Raw genomic sequence first — 22288 nt, 5'->3', positions numbered from 1 at the left:
ACAGCACTTTTTGACATTTTTTCCAAACCTTGAATAACTGCTGAATATTTTCCCACACTCCCTTACTTTGTCAATGATGATAAATTCATGTTCTTATTAAATATTTGGTTGTTATTCCTTAATGGCATGTTAAAGTACTTGCTTAGACCTACAGTTTGAGCTATTATGGTTGCTACTAAATTATTTTTTAAAAGCAGATATGGAATGATATTGCTACACAGTGCTTTCTCACTCTGTTAATTTCTTGTCCAGGCACTTGAGTACTTGACCATGTCTGATCAAGGTAACACATTCAGGAGGGAGAGTAGTTGTACCCAAACACATGATAAAGCTGCAGACAATGTGCACTGTCTGTAAAAAGTCCTAATGTACAATGTAGATCTGCAGTATGACAGGTCAATGCAAATGTCATTCCTTGCTCTTACAGTATTATTTTATGTTAAGTTACTGTTCATTGCTAATTAAAACTGAGTGACATTCAGGTATTATCATTTATTTTAATATTTTGATATCTATAGTCCAAATAGATATGTTAAAAAATAAAGCCCAGTTATTTCAGTGAAATGCAAAAAATTATCATTTCCACTAAAATCTCATCTCATCTTATTTTATGATTCCTATATCTGCCAGATTAATTACCAAATGATTTTTTGCTCGGTGTTCATTACTAACTCTTAAAAATCAGCCCCTTGTCATAGGTGTGTGTGTGTAGGTGTGCTACGAACAGCCTCTTTGCTTTTTTTTGCTCTATTTTTGGATACATTCACTTAATTTGAGGGCTTCACTGAAAACCTTTATGCTACTTTTTCACCAATTTGATGTTTTGATCCCCTGTATTTAACATAAAACTGAAGGCGTAACAGGAAATGTTAGCAAGTACAATATGGTGATGACATGGTTACATGAATGTTTTGAGCATGGATGTCCATGACGAGTGCAATTTGTCATTCATACAGTGATGTGTTTGTTGTCAGGGAATAAAAAGCCTTGTTTCTGAATCATTGTGGATGAAAAAGGCATGCTGACATTAAAATTTGAAGGACTGTGGTAAGACCAGCTGGTTCAGGGTATGACACTAAGCATTCAACACATACTTTCTGCTTCTGTTAAAAGTGGAATTTTACTGTGTATGATAGAGCATAGCAGCATACAAGCTGCATCCCTCTGCACACATTAATTGCTGATGTTTGGTTTTTATTTAATTATTCACAGGGTCCATTTATAGGTCACCCATTATGTGATGTTATTTTGTGTTTGCTGATTCATAAGAATAAGCTCCTTAGCTCTGCTGTGCTCTTTCCTTGAGCAGGCAAAGCTCTCTGTGATGCAGGGAATCTGCTTCATGCTAGAGTAAGGATGAGAAGGGCTGCGTGTGATTGGCTCCTTCTTAACGATGTGGAATGATGGCCACTGCAGGCAGCATAGTAACATTAGCATACATAACTGCTGTGCCACACAGGTTTCCACGTTTGACATTTATGTAAGGTAGAAAACTTAAATTGATAAGTGGAATAACTCTGTATAGTATGATTCACACTGTATGAGGCAGAATGAGCTGAAGAGGAATTCAGCACATCTATTTTTATTTCGCGCGGTGAGGCCGGTTGCTATGGTGCTGCCCATTGGCACTGTTGCTGTGCTGGCATCTCACTGTGGGGTGTGGCGGGGTGCGTGACGAGCGGCGCCATGTATCCACTTCAGAGTGACTCATATCCTCAGAGCTCTGCTGCCCTACATCTGACTATTCGTGCACACACCCACACACATGCACAGTCAGACAGACATTAAACAATGTAATAGAAAAAAGATGATAGAATGTTAGAAAAGAGTGTTTTCACCCTCTCTTTTGCTGTGTTATGGGATGAAAAAATGGTTCTGTAGATGAGAAGTGTGCTAATCAGAATTCATCTGTGGATTTACATATTTCACTTTGCTCAGAACAATGTAAATTTGGCTCCTTTTCACACGTGCATCACTTTTTTTCTCTCTCTCTTTCATGGTTTAGTTAACACCAGGAAGCTTTTAATGCCACGTGATTAGATGAAGGAATGTGATAGCTGATCAGTTTAATTTTCAGCTCACACCTTTTGTGAAAAAAAACATTTTGGTAAGTTTTTGATTTCTAAACAACTCATGCTGATAGGGAGTTTGCTGCTACTGGTAAAAACAGGGAGGTGTTGCCTGATGAGCTGTGATTAAGTTAGATCGGAGGAGGAAAGTAGGTCATTGGGCCAGCAGGTCAGTGAAGCACAGATGACATCACAGTTATACAACCTCTGCTCTCCCCAGTTACACAACCACTGCTCAGCACTGTTGCTACCTTTGCATTCACCTCCGATACACACTTATATGGTGACATTTTCCTTACTTTCTTAGTTTTCCCATCTTTAACAATTGTAAAGGCTTCCAGTGTTCCTATGTTTTTTTTGGCCAGTTTTGGTGTGTCTGTTCTCCAGATGGAGTCAAACAGAAATGCAAATGCTCTTTGCTTCTGTCTTTTTAGTGACTTGTACTTGGTCCACAGGGAACTCTTTATTAGTCTTCACACCTCACTGCTTTCTTGGTAGCGCTTTCACTAGTGCAATTGATCACTTTTGTTGACAAAACTGTGATCCCAGATAAGGATCCTGCTGGTCTTTGTAACTTATTTGTGTCAAAGGAGTCACATTTAGTGAGCAGTAAATAGCACCACATAGTTGAAACTCAGCTGACCATGACAAAACCTGCTCGACTTCATGTTGCCTTTTCTTATTTTCATGTCTAAACATGAAAATGATGTGTAAACATTCACAGTGCTGACTTTGTTCCCCTCCTGTTTTTAGCATCACAACAAGTTGGGTATGTAGTTGAAGTGAAACCTCGGATCATTGACTGGGATATCCTAACCAGGTCTATTAGGTCTATTAATGAGCACCAACGTGTATTTGCACATTTTATGATTACACAAATTATTGTGACTTTTCTATCAGTCATTTAAGTAATTTTATGTCAAAATATAGAAACATTTATTTGGAATACAAATGTCAGGTAACCTGCATGCATGTATGTCAACATACATGGAGGTTAACATTCAAGGATTTCCTCAAAAACACAAATAGGACATTGCAGTGAGAAAACCTACTTCCCATATAGGTTCTGACAGTAATTGCTTCACGACATAAATGGGTCAGATATAGATCGAGACCCATTGGGCCTTTAAGTGTTAATCTGACAGCCTATGGTAGACCTACCTGTGGAACAGTGGCAGCTGCTCGTCTTTCAGAGAGGGGAAGCTCATTGTCAGCTTACATCAAAAAAATTGTCAAGTTATTTAAACATAAATTCGGCCCTCCGTTCCTTGTGATTTGTATATTTGTGTATTTACAGTGCAAGAAATGAACAAATAATTTCGTAGTGGTCTCTCTTGATTTCACAAGCAGAATGTGCGACGGTATTAAACTGAACTCTGTCAAGTGAAGGAGTATATCTCAAAATAGCTGTCAATCAAATGAGATACAGCCTTTCGACTGATCCTCCAATCAGCATGTGGAAGCCCAGTGTCCAGCCCAGCTGAGGTCCGCCCTCAGCTCCATTCACCCCCAGAGACGCTGAGCATCCGGGGGCGGGACAGCATCGTGGCATTTATCCAATTACTGTCCAGTTTTGAGGCAATGAAAAAAATTGTTCCACTCAGTCCCATTGAAGTGCATGGATGCTGAGGGTCTACGGGTAAATGCATTGACCATAGATTGTATGAGAAAACAGCGCAACGGGAATGTATGAGAAGTGAACAACATCGAGTCTGTTGATTTGTGATAAAGCTGATTCTGAATGAACTCGTCTTTGAGATGAACGTGTTCTAACATATTTGTAGTCAATGAAATGTCAACACAACCGTACATATTTGACCATTTAATTTTCATAATTTTAGGGGAAGCCGAGCTTCCCTTGCAGTCTTTGAGAAATCGCCTCTGCTGTGGAAGGACCATAGCAGGGCTGGACTTAAGAGGCTAGATCTAGAGATGGTACTGTGTTTTGGCTGTGGCAAGTGCTTCATCACTTTTTCCACAAACATTTGATCTATAAACCATGACACAGTATTTAAGTTTTTTCAAGGCTTTATCTGTATACAGTCAATAAGTGAAATGCATTCAACCACATAATGCTGCTTGTTGTGACATCTTTTAACCATTTCCTACATTTCAGCTGATGTGATTAATCTAAAACTTTGCTACCCACTGAATAACATTCTAGTAAGATTTTAGCACCTTTCCCTTTTTATGATTCTTTAATCCTGAAGAAGATTGGGGGCTATTTTCCTCTACCTCTCTTGTCTGTTTTCCAGCTACTGTAACTACTCACTCTGACCTCCTGCTCCTGCTCCCGCTCCCGATCTCAGGCCCCTCAGCTTTTGTCAGGACTGTCATTAGCTAAAATTATATAATTGGACAGACAAAAATGAGTGTCATTTTTGGTTTTCATGCATGCTTGGATGCAGTCTGACTGCTGCATCTCTTTGAGTAGAGCCGATAAAAACAAAACTCTGCCAAAGTACAGTGGGGGGGTTTGCTGGCCATCTGGAGAGCATGTATGGATGTAAAATATCCCTCCCTGCCTCTCATATTAGACCACCCTACCCGTCATGTGTATCACTGTTTTAGTTAATGAGCCTGTCTTTGTAGCTAACCATAACATGCTAAGTAGATTCCACATTTAACACGCTGGCTTTTTTTGCTTATATTTGTACTTGAAATGATCAAAGCTTCTCTGAGACTGAACACCAAAATCAGCTGGAATTGGGTGTTTGGCTGCAGAATCATAAGATTTCAAAAAAACTATCCAAGTCACATTATCATGTAATGGTTCTTGACAGTGCTGAAATGGTTTCTAGACTTTAGACATATTAGAAGGACTATCAGAACATGCTTTTGCAGTGCAAGGCTCTCTTTATTGTAACTGCCATGTAGCATTTCTATGGATGAGCGTAGGATGTGTCTGTTAAAGATGAGGTTAAGAAAAAAGGAGTTAAACAACTGTTGCTTGACCAAACCCAACACATAATATATATTTTATGTGGGTGTTTCAAAGCACCGTGTTACATTTTTTGATGTTTCTTTCTGATGTTCTTGTACTGGCAAATTGATTTCACTTACTAATCATTCACTCCCATGTTTTTCTTGCTTCTCACAGACTGGGATGTTGCTGTCATGTGCCACATTCACATACAAAACAGACGAAAAACTCACATCTTTAAGGACCTTTTGGAAAATTTGCTCCCTCTGATTGGAGACACGTTTGGTGACTCTCCTCCCGGACTCAAAGATTTGCACCACACAGACCCTGCCTTCATCCAGCAGTGGTTTCCTCATCCTCTCACTGGACTGGCTGTACTGTCAGTAAGGTAAGACTGTTTTATTGTTTTATTCGGCTGCTGGTCAGAATCCGTGGGTGTTGCATCATCATATGATGTGTTTTCTTACAGGTTCAATCACAAATGTCTACCTCACGATTAAAAGACCTCTCTCCAACTCTTGGACCCTGAACAGGATACAAAATGAACTCAAGCATTGACCGGTGAGTTGTAACTGGGCTTTAACTGATTTTATCCTCAAAGTCTGTCAGTCATACACTCATATAAGTTATGAACTATTTATGTACCATAATATAGAAAGGAGAAAGTTATCAAATCCTCATATGAGCACCTTCTTTCATGACCTGCTACTGTAAACTATGACAAAAAACATGAGATACAAGACTGAAAAGTGTACAAATTTATCAATAGTCGCTTTTCCATTCAATATATGCGCAAAACTTTACTGATATTTACTAAATGTTGAAAAGGTTTTTCCATTAAATCACAAATGCGATGATTTGTTTATTTATTATCGTGAGATGACACGAGAAGTCATTCCATAAACATGCCGACACACATAAATATCGTGTTGATTTACAGATATATACATTTTTATTATTATATATTACCCCTTTATCCTGTACTAAATTAAAAAAATCTTTCAGTTTCCTGGTGTGTCCACACATACCCCACAATGTTACTTTTAAAACTCTTCTTCTTCGCTTATTGTTACATCTGTCAACATCATTTTTTTTTTTTTTTAGTTCACGTGACTAGTTGCAGAAAAAGGTATTTCCATTGCAGTTTTGCGTGATATACCATTTGCGCTACGCCCAAAAAGCCACCTCTTGCCAGCGCAAAAACTTTTAATAAAAAAACTAGAGTTTTGGTGAAATTGTTGTTTTTCCATCAGGTAAATTTTTATGCACAAGTTATATTCGCGCAATTTGAGGGTCAATGGAAAAGTGACAAGTGAAACATAACCCCAAGTTAGACTTAACATGTACATCAGTATATCAGTGTGTTTGCTGTTGGAGGAGTGTGGGATCATGGATGAAAGGCGACTAACATGGCCGAAGCCAACCAAACAAAAAGCAAGGTGCTGTGATGGTGGAGAGAGAGGTGAATGACCAGCTGCATCTCAGGGTGTTACCAAGCTCCGCCCACTCGGACTTCCAAGACAATGGGCATGGGAAAAGACACATGCACACACACACACACACACACACACACAGAGCAGGTCCTAGCAGAACACAAGGGCTGCCACGCTTCTCATAATAAATGTATTAAAAGAGTTGTGCTGGAGGACCGGGTCCAACTGTTGGTTTATTTTCTCTGCAGAGATGACAGCAGTATCTTTGATGGATCAATGGAAGATGAAAAGGACAAAGCAAAACGGTAAGAGCCCTGTGTTTTATGTAGTAAAAGGAAAAGCAGAGTGAAATTAAAGGAGCTTTTTAAACTATCATGAGATGTAATTTTGTATTTGGGTCATTTTATACCACCTCTCCAAGCCATCGCATCCCTTGTCATATATTTTATTAAATAATGTAATGATTTTTAATGAATGCAATGAATTAATAATATAACACTTTAATTTTTAAAAAGTGTCACAAAAATTCCAATAATTCATCTTGGAAAAATTATACAATAAAAATGCTGGTTTGTAAGTGAAGCTGAATCTGTTTTTAACATGATCTGTGACAGTCAGGTTTTATGCCCAAATTATCTAGACATGACAAAACAATGACACAATCAAAATTCTGTGAAAGCTAATGCCAGTATTATTTCTAAGTATTAAAGATTCTTTATTCAGGTATCAAATATATTTTATTTCTTAATTTTATTTCAGCAGGTATGTACATGAAAGCATGTTTCAGATTTTACATAGGGTTTCTTGAATGTTCAGTATGAAGTTTAATCCTTTTCAGTGAAATGCAAGGCTTAGAATATATACATAGTAAAGGGTTAGATTTCAGTAATTCAGACCTTTTAAGTATTTGGAGCAGAACTTTCGGATTTTGGAAGGTCCTGCAAACTTAAAACGTTGTCACACGTTTTCATGGAAATATATAAAATGATGGTAGGATTTAGTTCATCTGGAATTAATATTTTTGTTAACTAAATATTTTTTAAGCAAAATGTGCTCTTCTTTACCTTCTTTGCACTGGATTGATCTATTTCTCCTTTAACATCTTGTAACTGTAAACTTTCCTGTATGCTAATGTCACTTTAACCATTGTCTAAACTACTATATGTAATTAACTGCGTTTCCTAACCTCCAGTGTGTCCCGAAACAAGTCTGAGAAGAAACGCAGAGACCAGTTCAATGTCCTTATCAAGGAACTTGGTACCATGTTGCCAGGCAACACCAGGAAGATGGACAAGTCCACAATTTTGCAGAAGAGTATTGACTTTCTGCACAAACACAAGGGTGAAGACCTCTTACAAGTGGCATGAATGTGTTTGCTCTAGACATTTGTTGAATCCGGGGTTGTGCACTCCTCAGCTGACCCTGGTTGTCGCTGTGTTTGTCTTTCCTTTATTAGAAATCGCTGCTCAGTCAGAATCAACTGAGATCAGACAAGACTGGAAGCCTCCTTTTCTTAGTAATGAAGAGTTTACTCAGCTGATGTTGGAGGTGAGGTGGTGACACAACTAAATATAGAGTGCTCTAGTTTTTCCAGTGAATGACTGAGTTAAAAATTGTATTTGTTTGTGTTTAGGCATTAGATGGCTTTTTCCTGGCAATAATGACAGATGGGAATATAATCTATGTCTCTGAAAGTGTGACGTCCCTACTAGAACACTTACCTGTGAGTAAAACATTTTAATTATAAGCAAAATGTAACCATTTCTCTCTATCTATGCCCACGTCATTGATAGATCATTCATCATTCATCATTTATCTGGCACACTATAATGAGCTTAGTATGTAAAGATACACACATCTGAGAAATCAGTAGTTTTTAAGATTATTGTCTGTGTTTCAGTCGGATCTCGTGGATCAGAATCTGTTGAACTTCCTGCCTGCTGGAGAACATTCAGATGTGTACAAGGCTCTATCCTCTCATCTGTCCTCTGTCATGGAGGGGGAGACACTCACGCCAGAGTATTTGAAAAGTAAGTTCAACAGCTTTTTTTTTGCCATTGAATGCTTTCTTTTTTGGATTATCATCAAATTATGATGTTGCACAGTTATACCTAGTCAGCCCAAATGTCACGTATTGTGATAAGACTGATTGGTTATTGACTGATGGCCAAAAACCAATGACAAATGTCTCAAAAATATAAACAATGTAGAAAATGAAGAATAAAGTTAGGGGCAGACTGATTATAAAAATACAAACCTTTTATTTACTTAACCCGTTAAGCCCTAGGCTGTTTGTTTTTGTTCAGAATCATCTCAATGCAACACAAAACAATGAATTAGCAGATAGCAGAAACTTCATTCATGTAAAACCAAGTTATAATCAGGAAACAGCAAAAGTAAGACAAAATTTGTAATCCTCACATTAGAATGCAACCTTTATTTTTGCTCCTCTTCAGTTTGTTCAGTGAGTTTTAGTGGGAGAGTAATAATGCTTTACTCTTGAATGTTGGTCTCAGACTGTTAGCTCGGTTTAAATATTTGTCCATCTAACTGCTTGCTGTTTGAGTTGTGCTCTGTTTTCCAGAAATTGATTTTGTATGTGGATGTGTAGCATGCATATATTGCTACAAGCGGTGTGCAGCATTATCATGGCAACACAGATGGAACAGTGACTTAAGTGGTTGTAAGGGGCCAAAAAGTAAGTCAAATATTATGTTTTTTTTTTTTCCCAGCAAAAAACCAGTTAGAGTTCTGTTGCCATATGCTCCGAGGGACGATTGACCCCAAAGAGCCCCCTGTGTACGAATATGTCAAGTTCATTGGAAACTTTAAGTCCCTGAATAATGGTGAGTAGCCTTTTAAACCTGTCCAAAACTACAGTTCAGTAGGTTCATTTGGCCCAAAGGTTTATTCTCTAAAGTTTGTTTTCCCTTTGCTTCTTTCTTCACCAGTGCCTAACTGTACCCGCAACAGTTTTGAAGGAATGATCCAGCGATCGCTTCACTCTGCATTTGAAGACAGAGTGTGTCTCATAGCAACCGTGAGGCTAGCCAAACCACAGTTTATCAAGGTAAGAATCATTAGCGGTTCTCCCACTTCTCACCTCCTTCCTTTCCTTTTATCTGGTCGACACACATTCAGTATTTAACACTCTAGGCCCAGAAAAAAGTAGTTTTAATTAGGACAGGGCTCAACGGTAATGGTTGCTCAGTCACCTCAGGCGAACACATTTGGGCTCCTGTGCACCATTATGTGCAGTTCCCTGCTGGCAACCACTTCTCTTTATTTTAAAAACAAAAGCACTCTGGGTACGGTGTAAAATCTTTCCTAAGGACAAATGAATGTGTCACTTTTGATTTCACGCAATCTGTTGGAAACTGTGGCACAAGAAATATATTAAATAACAAATCAAATGATGATCCATTAGCATCATAGAACAACCAAACAACTATTCCTGAATAAAAGCAAAACCCACAATCCACATGGCTCTTCAGATGAAAAAATATTGCAGAAAGTTATACTCTTTTAACTTGTCCTTTTTCCTGTAGAGCTGCAACTAACTATTATTTAAATTTTAAAATTATTTGGTGTATGAAATGTCATTAAATGGTGAAATTCAAAATATCTGTTTTTCCAAACCCAAGGTCAAAGATATTTAATTTACTGTAACATGGGAGGAAAGAAACCAGAAAATGTTCACATCTAACAAGCTGGGTTTAGTGAGTTTTGCTTTTCTTTTCCTTAAAAAAAAAAATTCAAATGGTCAATAACTAATTAATAACTCGTTGTCGCTCTTCTTTCCTGCATGTTCAGATGACATGATGAACTTCTTCCTTTTCTTCAAAATGTACTATTCGATTTTAATTTTCTAATAAATGTGAATAACTTTGACCTCCACAGGAGATGTGCACTGTCGAAGAGCCTAATGAGGAGTTCACCTCCAGACATAGTTTGGAGTGGAAATTTCTCTTCTTGGACCACAGGTAGATTTTTTTCCCCTGTATTTATTAGTAGTTTGACTCTAATGTGTGTTGATTGTGTGAAAGAGGTTTGGGTTTGCCTTTCTCTTTTTATCAAAACAGTGCATACAACAAGTGGTGTCACAGTGTACCTTAAAGCCAGCTACAGAACATTTTTTTCTGTTTAGTCCCCCATGTGGTGCTGTTTCGACAGTATTTGTCTTCAGCCGAAGTATCTGGTTTATAGAGCTCATCAGAAAACTCATCTAAATGACAGGTATTGTGTGTTTGTTCAGAGCTCCACCTATCATAGGTTACCTCCCGTTTGAGGTCCTGGGTACATCGGGATATGACTACTACCACGTAGATGACTTGGAGACCCTTGCAAAATGCCATGAACACTGTGAGTACATTTCTGTTTGTTAAATATGGGGCTATCAGAGGATTTTTCACCCCTTCATTCCTTATCACTAAGAAGATAACATCAGTCTCCTGCCTCCAGTTCATCCAAGACTCTGCTTTGAGGACTTTGTTTGAATACTTCACACTGAGCCTAGTGTTCTTACAATGGCTACCTGTTACATTTAGAATTGATTTGAAGTTGTCATTCAGTGCTTAAATAGCATTAAGAGGCCTCACTCCAAGTTATTCAGTGAACTTTTATTGCCCCGTGTCCTGTCCCACTCCCTGAGGCCCTCACATACATCACACCTCACCTGTTATAAATAAAGGCAGGGTATGATCTTGTACATGCTGAGATGATGTACATGCATCTCCTACTCATCTTTAAAATCACTATGTTAACAAAATGCATTATTATTATTACCGCTAATATTGTCAGTGCCTGTTTGAGCTTTCAAGCGGTTAATTCATATCTTTTCATCGTGTCTCTCAGTAATGCAGTACGGCAAAGGAAAGTCCTGCTACTACAGATTCCTCACCAAAGGACAACAATGGATTTGGCTTCAGACTCATTACTACATCACCTACCACCAATGGAACTCCAGACCCGAGTTTATTGTCTGCACACACACGGTTGTAAGGTACATGAGACAACTAGTCAGTTAATAATTGAATTTTTTAACACTGAATACACAGAACAAATATATACATGTGGGATAATGTACACTACTGTGTGTAGAGGGACATAACCTGGTGCAAATAGATTTTCTTGTCACCAGCTTTTTGTATTCTTGTACAATTTATTGCTAAAATGGCTTAAAATTCTTTTTTGTTTTGGACCATTTTAAAAAGACACAGTTCAAAAAGGTCAAAAAGTATTGTGTGATTAACAAAACGTATCATTAAAAAACTGTATTCACATTAACAATCACCCACAAAAAGACTACTAGAACAGATGTGTCAGCCAATTGTCTTTTGGTGTGTTAGGAGGCTTTTGTATGAAATGAATACATAAAATAAAAATATATTTTATGTAATTATCTATAATTTTAGTGTAATTAGTACTGTAAACACACAGTACACGTTTTAACTCAATTATCAAAATGTTGTGAAGCCTTTTACTTTAATTTTTAAGTTTTTATTTCATATACTGAGAATATTTTTTCCCTGTTTTTGGTTCGTAACATTGATAACCTTGCATGTTTTTTTGTTTGTTCTTTTTTAAAATCAGGATGTCATTTATTGTATATGTGTGTATTTCATGTACTATCTTTGTTCTACAGTTACGCTGAAGTAAGAGCAGAACAGCGGAGAGAGCTGGGAATAGATGAATCACCACCTGAGATCACAGCAGACAAGGTGAGACTATGTAGCTTAAGGTCATCTTAGGTAGTGTCATATATTAATACAAAGCTCCAGTCTGAGAGACACTCCTTCTCTCACCTCACAGCAGTCTCAGGACTCTGGGTCCGAGTCCCAGCTCAACACCTCAAGTCTGAAAGAGGCTTTAGAGCGCTTCGACCACAGCCGGACCCCGTCGGCCTCGTCTCGAAGCTCACGCAAGTCCTCACACACGGCTGTGTCTGACCCGACCTGTAAGTGCCTTCAAACAGCTGGTCATTGTCGCTTAATAGTGTGTCTCCATAACTGCCATGGTCCTGATTTTTATCTGAACATCATGTTTATCTTTCTATCCTCAGCGTCACAGATGAAGATTCAGGGAGACCGGAGCACACCGGGTCGACAGTCGGTCTCTGCCATCGAGATGACATCACAGCGTAGATCATCTATCAGCAGTCAGGTCTGTCAAAGTGCAACAACAGAGTCTGATATTAAATTTCACAATTACCCTGTGCAAGGTCATGAGGGATTAAAGAGATTCAGAGTGGTCTTAGCTCTCTTTTATCCATGTGTCCTCCATTCTGATTTCACTATTTGGTGTCTCATGTTCCCCTCAGCAGTCAATGAGCTCCCAAAATACAGGGCAGAACATGGCACCATCCATGGTTTCACAGCCACAGCAGCAGCAACAAGTCCAGACCAGTGGTCAGGTAAGACTTTTATACCTTCAGTTTTTATGTTTTATATATTTATAGTTAGTAGTGTCTTGTTCCATTTATGCTATTTTTTGTTAATATCCAAATGTAAATATTTATTTTATTGAATCTTTGTATCAACCTGAATTCAGTTTCAACACATTTTGTGTTTTTCCTAGAGGCAAACATTGCACTGGATGTTTTTTCCTAAATAAATTATGCTACTTGTGTAGAACACCTTATAAAGGTTGTAATGGTCTGGTTGTCTTTTTTTAATTTTAATTCTAGCTTTTTTCTCGTCATTGTGATAATAATAAACATATCATAGTGTAGTTATGTCTAAACATGTCAGATGTTATCATACTAAAGTCTGCTCAATCAATGCTTTTATGCAGACGCAGTTTGTAGGATAGCAACAAAACAGGGGCGTAGGGTTTGTTTGTTTGTTTTTTTTTTGTTTTTTTAATTTTTCCAGGTGATTAACTAGACTTAAACTGGAAGAAATGTTTGTTGTAGAGGTGCTGACTTTTGTTGCCTTGTCTGTATAAACACTATTCCAAAGCAGTGCTAGAAATAACTGTTAGTGTAGCCTTTTAAGCTATATTTGGAGAATATTACACTGAACTACACAATATTTAACAGATTAAGGTGTTGTGAAACTTCTGACTTCTAGTATTCATTACCTCCGCCAGGAGGTATTGTCATCGCTTTGCTTTGTGTATTTACATGTTTGTTTGCGTGTTTGTTTGTTTGTTAGCAGGATAACTAAAAAAGTTATGGACGGATTTTCATGAAATTTTCAGGAAATGTTGATACTGGCACAAGGAAGAAATTATTTAATTTTGGTGGTGATTGAGGGGGGGCACAGATCTGTCTTGGTGGTCTGCGCTCTCCGAGTGCTTTTCTTGTTTTAATTCTGTATTTAAACTTGGAAAACACAGATCTGCTCTTCGGGATAAATAAATTATACAAGCACGCGTATTATCCACATACTAACCTGACAATATTCCTTTACAGCCAATAGTACAGTTCTCCAGCCAGTTAGAAGCCATGCAACACTTGAAAGAGCAGCTGGAAAAGAGAACCAGGATGATTGAGGTAAACATTCAGCGGCAGCAGGACGAGCTGCGTCAGATTCAGGAGGAGCTGCAGAGGGTTCAGGGCCAGAGCATACAGGTGAGACTCAGACTCAGCTTTATTGTCATTCAATCAATAGAACATGATAGAACGAAATATAGTCACCCAGGTCTCTGTGTTTGTTGCATGAAAAAAAAAACCATATACTGTATAAAAGGATAAAATATAAAATAAAATACATAAAAGCTAAATAGAATAGAATAGAATTAAAAACTACCATAAAATACGCAAAAAAATAAAATAAACTTCTGAATATGTACAAAATTGCACAATATACAGCAACCATGACAGTTAAAGTGGTGGTGCATGTAGACTAAAGAGTGTGATGGAATCCTTACTACAAGCCATTCAGTATATAATTACCTGGTGTTTTATTGTTGATTTTTTATTTATGGTGTGGATGTCGGTGTTATATATTGCAGATGTTTTTGCAGAAAGGGACTGGAGGAATAAATATGAGCTCTGTTCCGATGGCCTCAACTAATGCTGTGCAGCAAGGGGGGACGCTGAGCATGCAGGGCCAGGTGGGCTCTGCTGGACCGCTACAGAGCAACATACAGCAGCAGCAGCACACTGTCCAGCCCCAATCCCAACAACAGACACTCTCACAGGTCAGACAAACACAATGTTTCAATAGACAGTTGAACAGCAATAAGTAATAACAACAAAAAACTAAACAAAAAGGCAAAGTTCTGTAACATGACCAAATGCTAAACCTTCCCTCCTTATAGTCATAATGTTGATAATGAGGCATGCTACAATTGACACATGTTCCACCATCACTCTGCTTGTGAAACATAAGTGACAAACCGTTCATAAGTCATACGTTGCTACAGTATATGTAATCCCCACTGGAAAATACCAGCAATACCTTGTAAGTTATAGCTGATCCCACTAACTGTGGTAGCATTCATAAGAACAATATGACTAACTAGTATAATATAAGCTCATGATAACAACTATAGTACCGCGGTGTAAAAAAAGGTGCATCCTATCAGCCACACATCATGATAACTTTTTCAGAGATATTGTCCAGGTTTACTGTATCACCGACATTCACTGACATGTTTTATTCATAGTGTCTCCTACGGTCACATATCCTGGTTTTGTGTATTTCAGACTCAGCGATCGTCTCTCACTCTGCAGCCTCAACAAAATTCACTGCCTGCGTCTCTCTACAACACAATGATGATTCCTCAGCAAAGCCCTGCTAATGTGGTCCAGATTGCTACAAGCCTGGCCCAGAATACTGGTCCTAATGCTTCTGCTGTGGCAACATTTGCACAGGACCGTGCAGCTCAGATAAGGTTGGTGTTTTGTAAAAGTCTTAAATCAAAAATGACTTATTTAGGGAAACCACCGGCTCCATCAGTAAATACATCTCAGGAAACTCAGTGTAAGGACGGGGTCTGGTTTTTATGTAATGTGGTTCAATGTTTCTACAGTCCACTTAAGTTCAGTTCAACCTCTGTATGTGCAAAAGTGAAAAGTTAAACATAAATAACCTGTGGTTCATGCACGTGCCTGACCTTCTCCTGTTACCACTCACAGGTTCCCTGCCGCTCCTCAGCTGCTTACCAAGCTGGTGACAGGACAGATGGCATGCGGAGCAGTCATGGTCCCTACGACCATGTTCATGGGCCAAGTCGTGACGGCCTTCGCACCTCAGCAGGGCCAGACTCAAACCATCAGCATTTCCCAGCAGCCACCGCAGCAGCAGCAGCAGCAGCAACAGCAGCAGCAGCAGGAGCAGCAGGTACAGCCACAGTCCCAGGTCTCATCCATGCAGCCTGGGCAGGCGCAGCTTGGACAGCAGCAAACACAGTTCCTCCAGGTAACGGTTGGATTTATTTGAACATCTTCTGCTCAGGGCAACTTTTCCCTGTAGTCTCCAATCGTAGGAAACAATATAGGCAACTCTAAAACATGTCAGGAAAGGCAAAGTTTTCAAAATAAATGAATGCATTTTGATTTTCACAGGGTAAAAGATTAAGTTGAGGAAATGGACGGTACGCATGTCACCACAACACCTGACTGAATTTTCCAACCTTTTCTCATTTATTTATGTTGTAGAGACAGAAACGGTTTAGATAGACATAAGACGTACAGCATGTAGTTAAGAACATTATCTGAGTTAAAAACTAAATAAACTACACAATATACAAACATACAGCAGGATATAAAATCATTCATTTTACTGAAAAATTGTAATAGAAAAAAAAGCACAGATATGTTGTTGAATTAACTAGGATTTTGGTTCTTTTAAAAGTAGTGAATTTTTAATTACTTTTCAGTTTTGCTCTTTTCATAGAAAAAGCTGTTTGAGCAAATGGATGTTCAGAGGCTCTGTAGTGAACATAGAAACATTATCATCTTCTGCATCAGTGATTCACCAGTAAAAACCATGAAGTTGACAAATGAGCGGTTGTAAATGCTTGTTTTAACATTTAGTAAATTTTTTTTTTTTTTTGAAAGTCACTTTTTATTCAATTTTCTTTGGTGGAATAACCTTTGAATTTACTCTGAGCTTTAACACTTTCAGTGCCATGGGCCGATTAAATCGGCTTTACGAAAACAACCACGGGCCGATCAGATCGGCTTTGGAGAACACGCCACATTTGTGTACAAACAAACCATCCACCCCCATTTCTTTCTCACATTTCGATGACGTTCTTTCTGTGTCCCCCTTTTGAGACCAAGCAGACGGGAATTTGAGGTCACGCGACCGAATAATATTTTTATATCTTTTTAATGTTTCTTATTCTCCGGTGTTTCATCAGAGGGAGCCCTCCATGCCGGGGGGCGGCTGTGGACTCCGGGGGCTGTGGCGGCGCCGTCTCTCACTGGGGTCCGCTCCTTTCTGGTGGGTGGGGGTCCCAGTTGGCCCTCTCCCACTAGTTGGGATGCGGGGCTGTGTTGCTGGTGCCTGGTCGCCGGGGTCGGCGGCTGCCTCCTGGTGCGGATGGCTCCCTGAGACAGCGCCTCCTAAACTGATGTTTTACTTTTACTTGTACATTTTTGTTCTGGTCTACCCGTGCTCAGTCAGTCTTCTTAAGTATGTGTGAGCTTGTGGGTTGGCATGTATATGTGTGTGTGTGTGTGTGTGTGTGTGTGCGGGTGAGTGGGTGGGTGTGGGTGGGGGGCGGTACTGATTTTTAAACTGATATGTAAAGCACTTTGTGCTACAGTTTTTAATGTATGAAAAGTGCTATATAAATAAAGATTATTATTATTATTATTATTATTATTATTATTATAAATTATGCAAATTACGATCAATAATGAATCGGCTGCGTCCGGTGCGTTTTGGATCTAATCAGCAATCGGTCGGATGTTACCGAGCGGTTTCCCTACAGGATTCTTCAAATATTATAAAAACGACGCGAAATACTGAAAAACGGCCAAATTCTGTGGCACTTTTAAGGCTTATTAGCCCCTTAACTGTCTGGCACTTAAAGAGTTAATGAACATGATCACTAAGTTAAATACAGGAAAATATGTGGTTGTCACTGAAAACTGCAAAATGTAGAGGATAATATAATAAATAATACATGCAAACAAACAACTTAGTAAAAGTTAAATGCATAGACAGATTCATTTGGAAGTTTCCACAGACATAATACTAGGTCTTTGCAGGTTAAATTTCTACATGAAGTAGTTGTGGTGAATCTGCCGCAGCTCTGTCATGTCCTGATATGTTTACAGATACTCAATAGAAAGGCCATTTACACAGCTACATGCCTCTCAGTAGTAAAGTTCTTTATTATTTGTCTATGCTTATCTTTTCAGTTTATGAAGTAAAATAACAAGGTAATAATGGAAGATGTAAATGAAAATGTTATCTGTTGCAGTTTTAAAGACTATCTAGGTCTATGTTCTGTTGTGTGTTTTTTTGTTTTTTGGGGCTTACTTGGCTTCATTTTCACTTTAAGGCTCCCCGGTTGCTTCATGGAAACCAGTCCACCCAGCTGATCCTGCAGGCAGCGTTCCCTTTGCAGCAGCAAGGCACCTTCACTGCCGCAAACCAACAACAACAGCAACAGTTACAACAACAGCATCAACAACAAAAGCAGTTACAACAGCAGAAACAGCAACAACTTCAGCAACAGCAGCAACAACTGGGCCCTCACAGGGCAGATAGTTTATCTGAGCGCTCTGCTACACAGCCACAGTAACTGGCAAAAGGCAGCCTGAAGCGGAGCAAGCCAAACCCAGGCGCGGGTGTCTGGCTGGGGGCTAATGAGGGGGTTCTGCTGAAGAGGCAGTACTGAGACTCAGCCTCAGAGGCCAGGGAGTGATTGATGGGGTGGGCTGTTGCCTCCCTCCCCTCACGAGGATCTTTTGCTGTTTGCACTTAACTCCTGACGACAGTGCTACAAAGAACCCAGGACTGGGCTCACTGTGGCTCTGGCAGCAGGCTTTGGCTCAGAGCTCAACCCTTCTCTCCAAGAAAACAGGGACTCACAGTCCCCATAACAGACCCCCTCACACCCCTGTATCCTTGTGTGTATAGTGTGTGTGTGTCACTCTCACAGGATTATTATATGCAGAGCCCCTCTGTTAATGCATTGGAGCTTGTATCTGAGCTTCAAGGACATCCTGCACAACAGCCAGTGGCTTGTTTGTTTTGGATGTTTTCTCCTATTATTGTTTTTCATGTAAAAATAATTATGGGTCAGAAAATATTTTTAAGAATGTGGTGTAGATTGAACTTTTATTGTACAGAACATCATGTGTAATATATTGTGTAAATATATTGAAAAAGAAAGAACTAATATTTTATATGATGCATGAAATGAAATGCGTAGTCTGTTATTTGCAGCTTTGAATATTCTTTTTTTCTAGTACTCAAAGAAAAAAAGATCTTAAAATGCTCAGTGGCTGATATTTTCACAGACTTCCTTTCTCCGTGGGGATGTGTTTGCTTGTGTGTCTGCATAGCAGACAATGCTGCTGCTTGTTGTGTCACAGTTTGTTTAATCCTTGACCCATATTTTCACATAATTTCATGAAAATGTTAAAACTTGTCGTATTTTAAAGCTTTATAAGTTGCTCTGAAATTTGCACATACAAGAGTGTTTTCAACTTGAACCAGAAATTGTGAATTAAATGAAGGTACCGAAGTTAAACTAAAGGTACTGTACACTCTGCAGTAAGATTTGAGTCAAAATTTGCATATATTCTTTTTAATACATGCCTCTTCTGCTGAGATCTCACCCCATCTTTTAACATTTGACAAATCTATTTTAAATGTGACTTGTTAACCTGTGGATGATGTTTTTCAGACAGAGTTCAAGTATTTCTGTTAACCCACTGACATGCTGATAATCCACCCTGTCCCTTTGTGGATCATCAGTCTGACCAGATCAGTTCAGACATCCTTCTCCTTTTCTTTCCGGAGGCCCCAGTCATTCCAGATCAAACCCAAACCTCTTAAAGTAGGTGTTTTTGAGAAGTGGTGGCCTCTGTCTCTGAGCTGCTCCTCTGCACAGATAAGACCAGTCAACCTGCACAGATTTGATTTAACCTTTCTTGTTTCTTTGATCATCTTAATTTTTACACTTATTCATTTTTTTACAAACCTGAGTCTGACTGAATCCTGCTTTCAAATGCAGATGTCGTATTTTTAAAGCAGCCTCCAGTCAACAGAAGAGAGAAAATACTATTAGACATCATTGCAAACAATGTTATCAGTAACGTTGTCTGAATCCACCATATTTGTGAATATGGTAAAATATAGTTCCGGGGACACTTCACAGGGTACAACCCAGCAGGCTCCCAGTCATTTGACGTTTTCAGTGACTGGTAGTCTGTAAACTAAATTGTCCTATGGGGATAAATGAAGTAGTTTGAATTAAATTGAATATTTTAAAAGCTTAGTTATCTAAAAGAAGCATCCTATCACTCGTTGCATATTTACCTTTTGATGTACCTGCTTCCCTGACAGCCTCCAGATTCCCCAGACCACTACTCATCTGTGTGAAGTGACAGTAAGCTCAACACATGCAGGCATAAGTGGACTGAGGTGTCTGGTGATACTATTTGCAAATATCCACCTCATCCATTCATCCTCCTACAGATCTTCAAGAGGTGTTTAAGTGTGTTTGCTAAAATGTAGTTTCATTCACACATTATGCACATCATCGAGCCAACAGATGCTTGCCGGCCTGGTGTTTGTAATGCTCCCCTGTTGCTCTGTTTGTAAATTCAGCTCCTAATCTGCTCATAAAAACTGCTTTCCCCATTGATAAGGTGAATGATGCACTGTAAAAAGTCATGCTTGTTCAAAGCCGAGCCGTGGGTTGTTGTAGTGTTAGAATCAGTGAGTTATAACCCCAGATTTCGGCATACAGCTTCAGGATATCTGACCATAAGCTAGCGTGCATAAGTGGCCTTACAGTGTCTCTGAGAAGATATTATCAATCACATTAAACAGCTGCTTTTTCGCATCTGTTTCCTGAGGACAAGTCAGTGGGCTTGAACATGCAGAAAATTGGTTCTGATGAGATTTTTCTACCATTAGTACTTACCATTGTGGTGCATTTTCAGTTATTGAGGTCATTGTCCTAAAAACTTGATTTAGTTACACTTGATCGGCCACATGTAATCAGTGTTTTATTACACTGAAGTACAGGAAACCTTTTTTTCACCCACTCATTTATCTCATTTGATTGCAGTTAAAACATCTGATTCAAGCTTTCTCCACTTTGTTTCTGCATCTGTCAAGCCTCATAGCCACAACCTTTCACACTGCCCTCCATTCCTGCTCAAGTTTTTTTTTTATTTTATGATGCTACTACATTTCTCAGCTATGAATAAAACCCAATAATTCCTCTAAAACTCTGAACTGTCCTTCACGGACTTGGAGAATGGACCTCATGCTGCATGAAAACAACTTTTGAGTGTGAAATACTGTAACTAGTGCAATAAACATAGAAGAATGTAATGGAGTTGAACACAGATACTTTGCATGGAGAGGTGTAAGGCTATGGGAGTTTTTGCACAATGACAGGACATACAGAAAATATTTTTCTATTGCAGAAGTAGACGTCATTGGGCAATGACAACAGTGCTACTTTTTAAATGTGCAAACATGAAGCTATACACAAAGGATCTAAACTAACTGTGACATACACACAAAGACTGTTGAACTTATTCCCCCAGGCGGAGTTTGGTCGCTTGTGGATTTATGGTTATGCAAAGATGAACTGACTCTGCAACAAATGTAAGGGTTGTTTTCTCTTTTCACAAGTTTTGATTCAGTTTTAATATTGAATCCGTTCCTGCCAGTGAAGCTGTTTTGACTTAATGCTGGAAATAGTTTGACACATGGTCTTAAACGTTGACAGTACAAGGTTTAATTTCACTGATGATACTAAATGTACAACGTTTAAAGTTGTAAAAGTCAGTAATTTCCAAGTCATAAAGCCTAAGAGAGAACGTTTTGTATCCAAAGAGAGGGAAAGTGCAGGTGAGCCTGAAATGGAAGGACACGGTGCATTATGTTAAATGTTGTGTAGTTCTGATGTACACATTAGAAACTGAATGTCTATCAGTGTTCTCTTTCTCCGCTTTCAGTTTTCGTGTGGCGTTATTTGGCTCATGAAATTTACTGCCTCGGTACATGAATTTAAAGATTGTGGTCACATCCCATTCTGTAATGTTAGAGCAGGTGTTGCTTCTTCATGCAGGATAAATCACATCTGCTTTGGCATCGCTGACTTAGATGGTGCTTAAAAGTATCAGCTGAACTAAAACAACCTGACAGACTGAAATTTCTGTTATTTCACAACTGCAACTGGAGTTTACTACAAACATTCCTTTGTTCTACAGCAGCAGTTCAGTCTTTTAGGACACATTAAATACTCAGCAGTAATAAATTTGTACACCAGTAATTTTCTGCCAAATGAACGTGACTCTAAACATAGCCACTGAAATGTAAAAATGTTTTGTCTCCATCTGAGACCAATAGAATAAAAATTGAGTCCTCGTATCCACTGCTGCCATCTGCTGTTTAGTTTCAATCACTTTGATTTCTCTATGTAAAATAACAAAACTTGAGGCATTATTTCTTTGTCACGTGGAAGTTCTGTTCTCATAAAATAGACCTGCTGGTCTGTGTTGGTGCACTTTAATCAGAAAAATACTACTAATTAAAAAAGTATGTGATATCTACCAGTATGGAAGTACTATGTGTGCTGCCTTGCATTTATTTTATGAGCCAAACCATTCATAAATTTTCAAGCGCAACCTTTTATGGCAAATGTATCAATCGTTTGCTTCCCCTCAACTTGAAAATAAAACTGTATAAAAAAAAGAATGTTGTATT

At 38.7% G+C, this 22288-nt stretch overlaps 1 protein-coding gene across 7 annotated transcripts in view; it reads left to right on the top strand.

Moving 5' to 3' along the window:
* Positions 1–22223, top strand: part of clocka (clock circadian regulator a) — a 33614-nt gene extending 11391 nt beyond the window's left edge. For 2 of the 7 annotated variants that reach the window (XM_030132901.1, XM_030132902.1), the window contains exons 3-23: positions 5170–5380; positions 5462–5553; positions 6674–6730; positions 7618–7766; positions 7882–7973; positions 8059–8148; positions 8326–8455; positions 9158–9271; positions 9377–9495; positions 10326–10408; positions 10681–10787; positions 11280–11427; positions 12070–12145; positions 12237–12381; positions 12487–12587; positions 12745–12837; positions 13840–13998; positions 14382–14570; positions 15079–15266; positions 15511–15793; positions 17892–22223. In XM_030132901.1, the coding sequence (XP_029988761.1) occupies positions 5534–5553; positions 6674–6730; positions 7618–7766; positions 7882–7973; positions 8059–8148; positions 8326–8455; positions 9158–9271; positions 9377–9495; positions 10326–10408; positions 10681–10787; positions 11280–11427; positions 12070–12145; positions 12237–12381; positions 12487–12587; positions 12745–12837; positions 13840–13998; positions 14382–14570; positions 15079–15266; positions 15511–15793; positions 17892–18134 (2586 nt within the window). In that variant the 5' untranslated portion in view covers positions 5170–5380; positions 5462–5533 and the 3' untranslated portion in view covers positions 18135–22223. The remainder of the gene's footprint in view (positions 1–5169; positions 5381–5461; positions 5554–6673; positions 6731–7617; positions 7767–7881; positions 7974–8058; positions 8149–8325; positions 8456–9157; positions 9272–9376; positions 9496–10325; positions 10409–10680; positions 10788–11279; positions 11428–12069; positions 12146–12236; positions 12382–12486; positions 12588–12744; positions 12838–13839; positions 13999–14381; positions 14571–15078; positions 15267–15510; positions 15794–17891) is intronic. The other 5 variants (XM_030132906.1, XM_030132903.1, XM_030132904.1 and 2 more) reach the window with 5 other exon arrangements.
* Positions 22224–22288: the final 65 nt, after the last annotated feature.

The sequence above is a fragment of the Sphaeramia orbicularis genome, chromosome 4, assembly GCF_902148855.1.
Source record: "Sphaeramia orbicularis chromosome 4, fSphaOr1.1, whole genome shotgun sequence".
Classification (NCBI taxonomy): domain Eukaryota; kingdom Metazoa; phylum Chordata; class Actinopteri; order Kurtiformes; family Apogonidae; genus Sphaeramia; species Sphaeramia orbicularis.
Note: the sequence above shows the minus strand (reverse complement) of the source record. Positions and strands in the feature narration are given on the sequence as shown.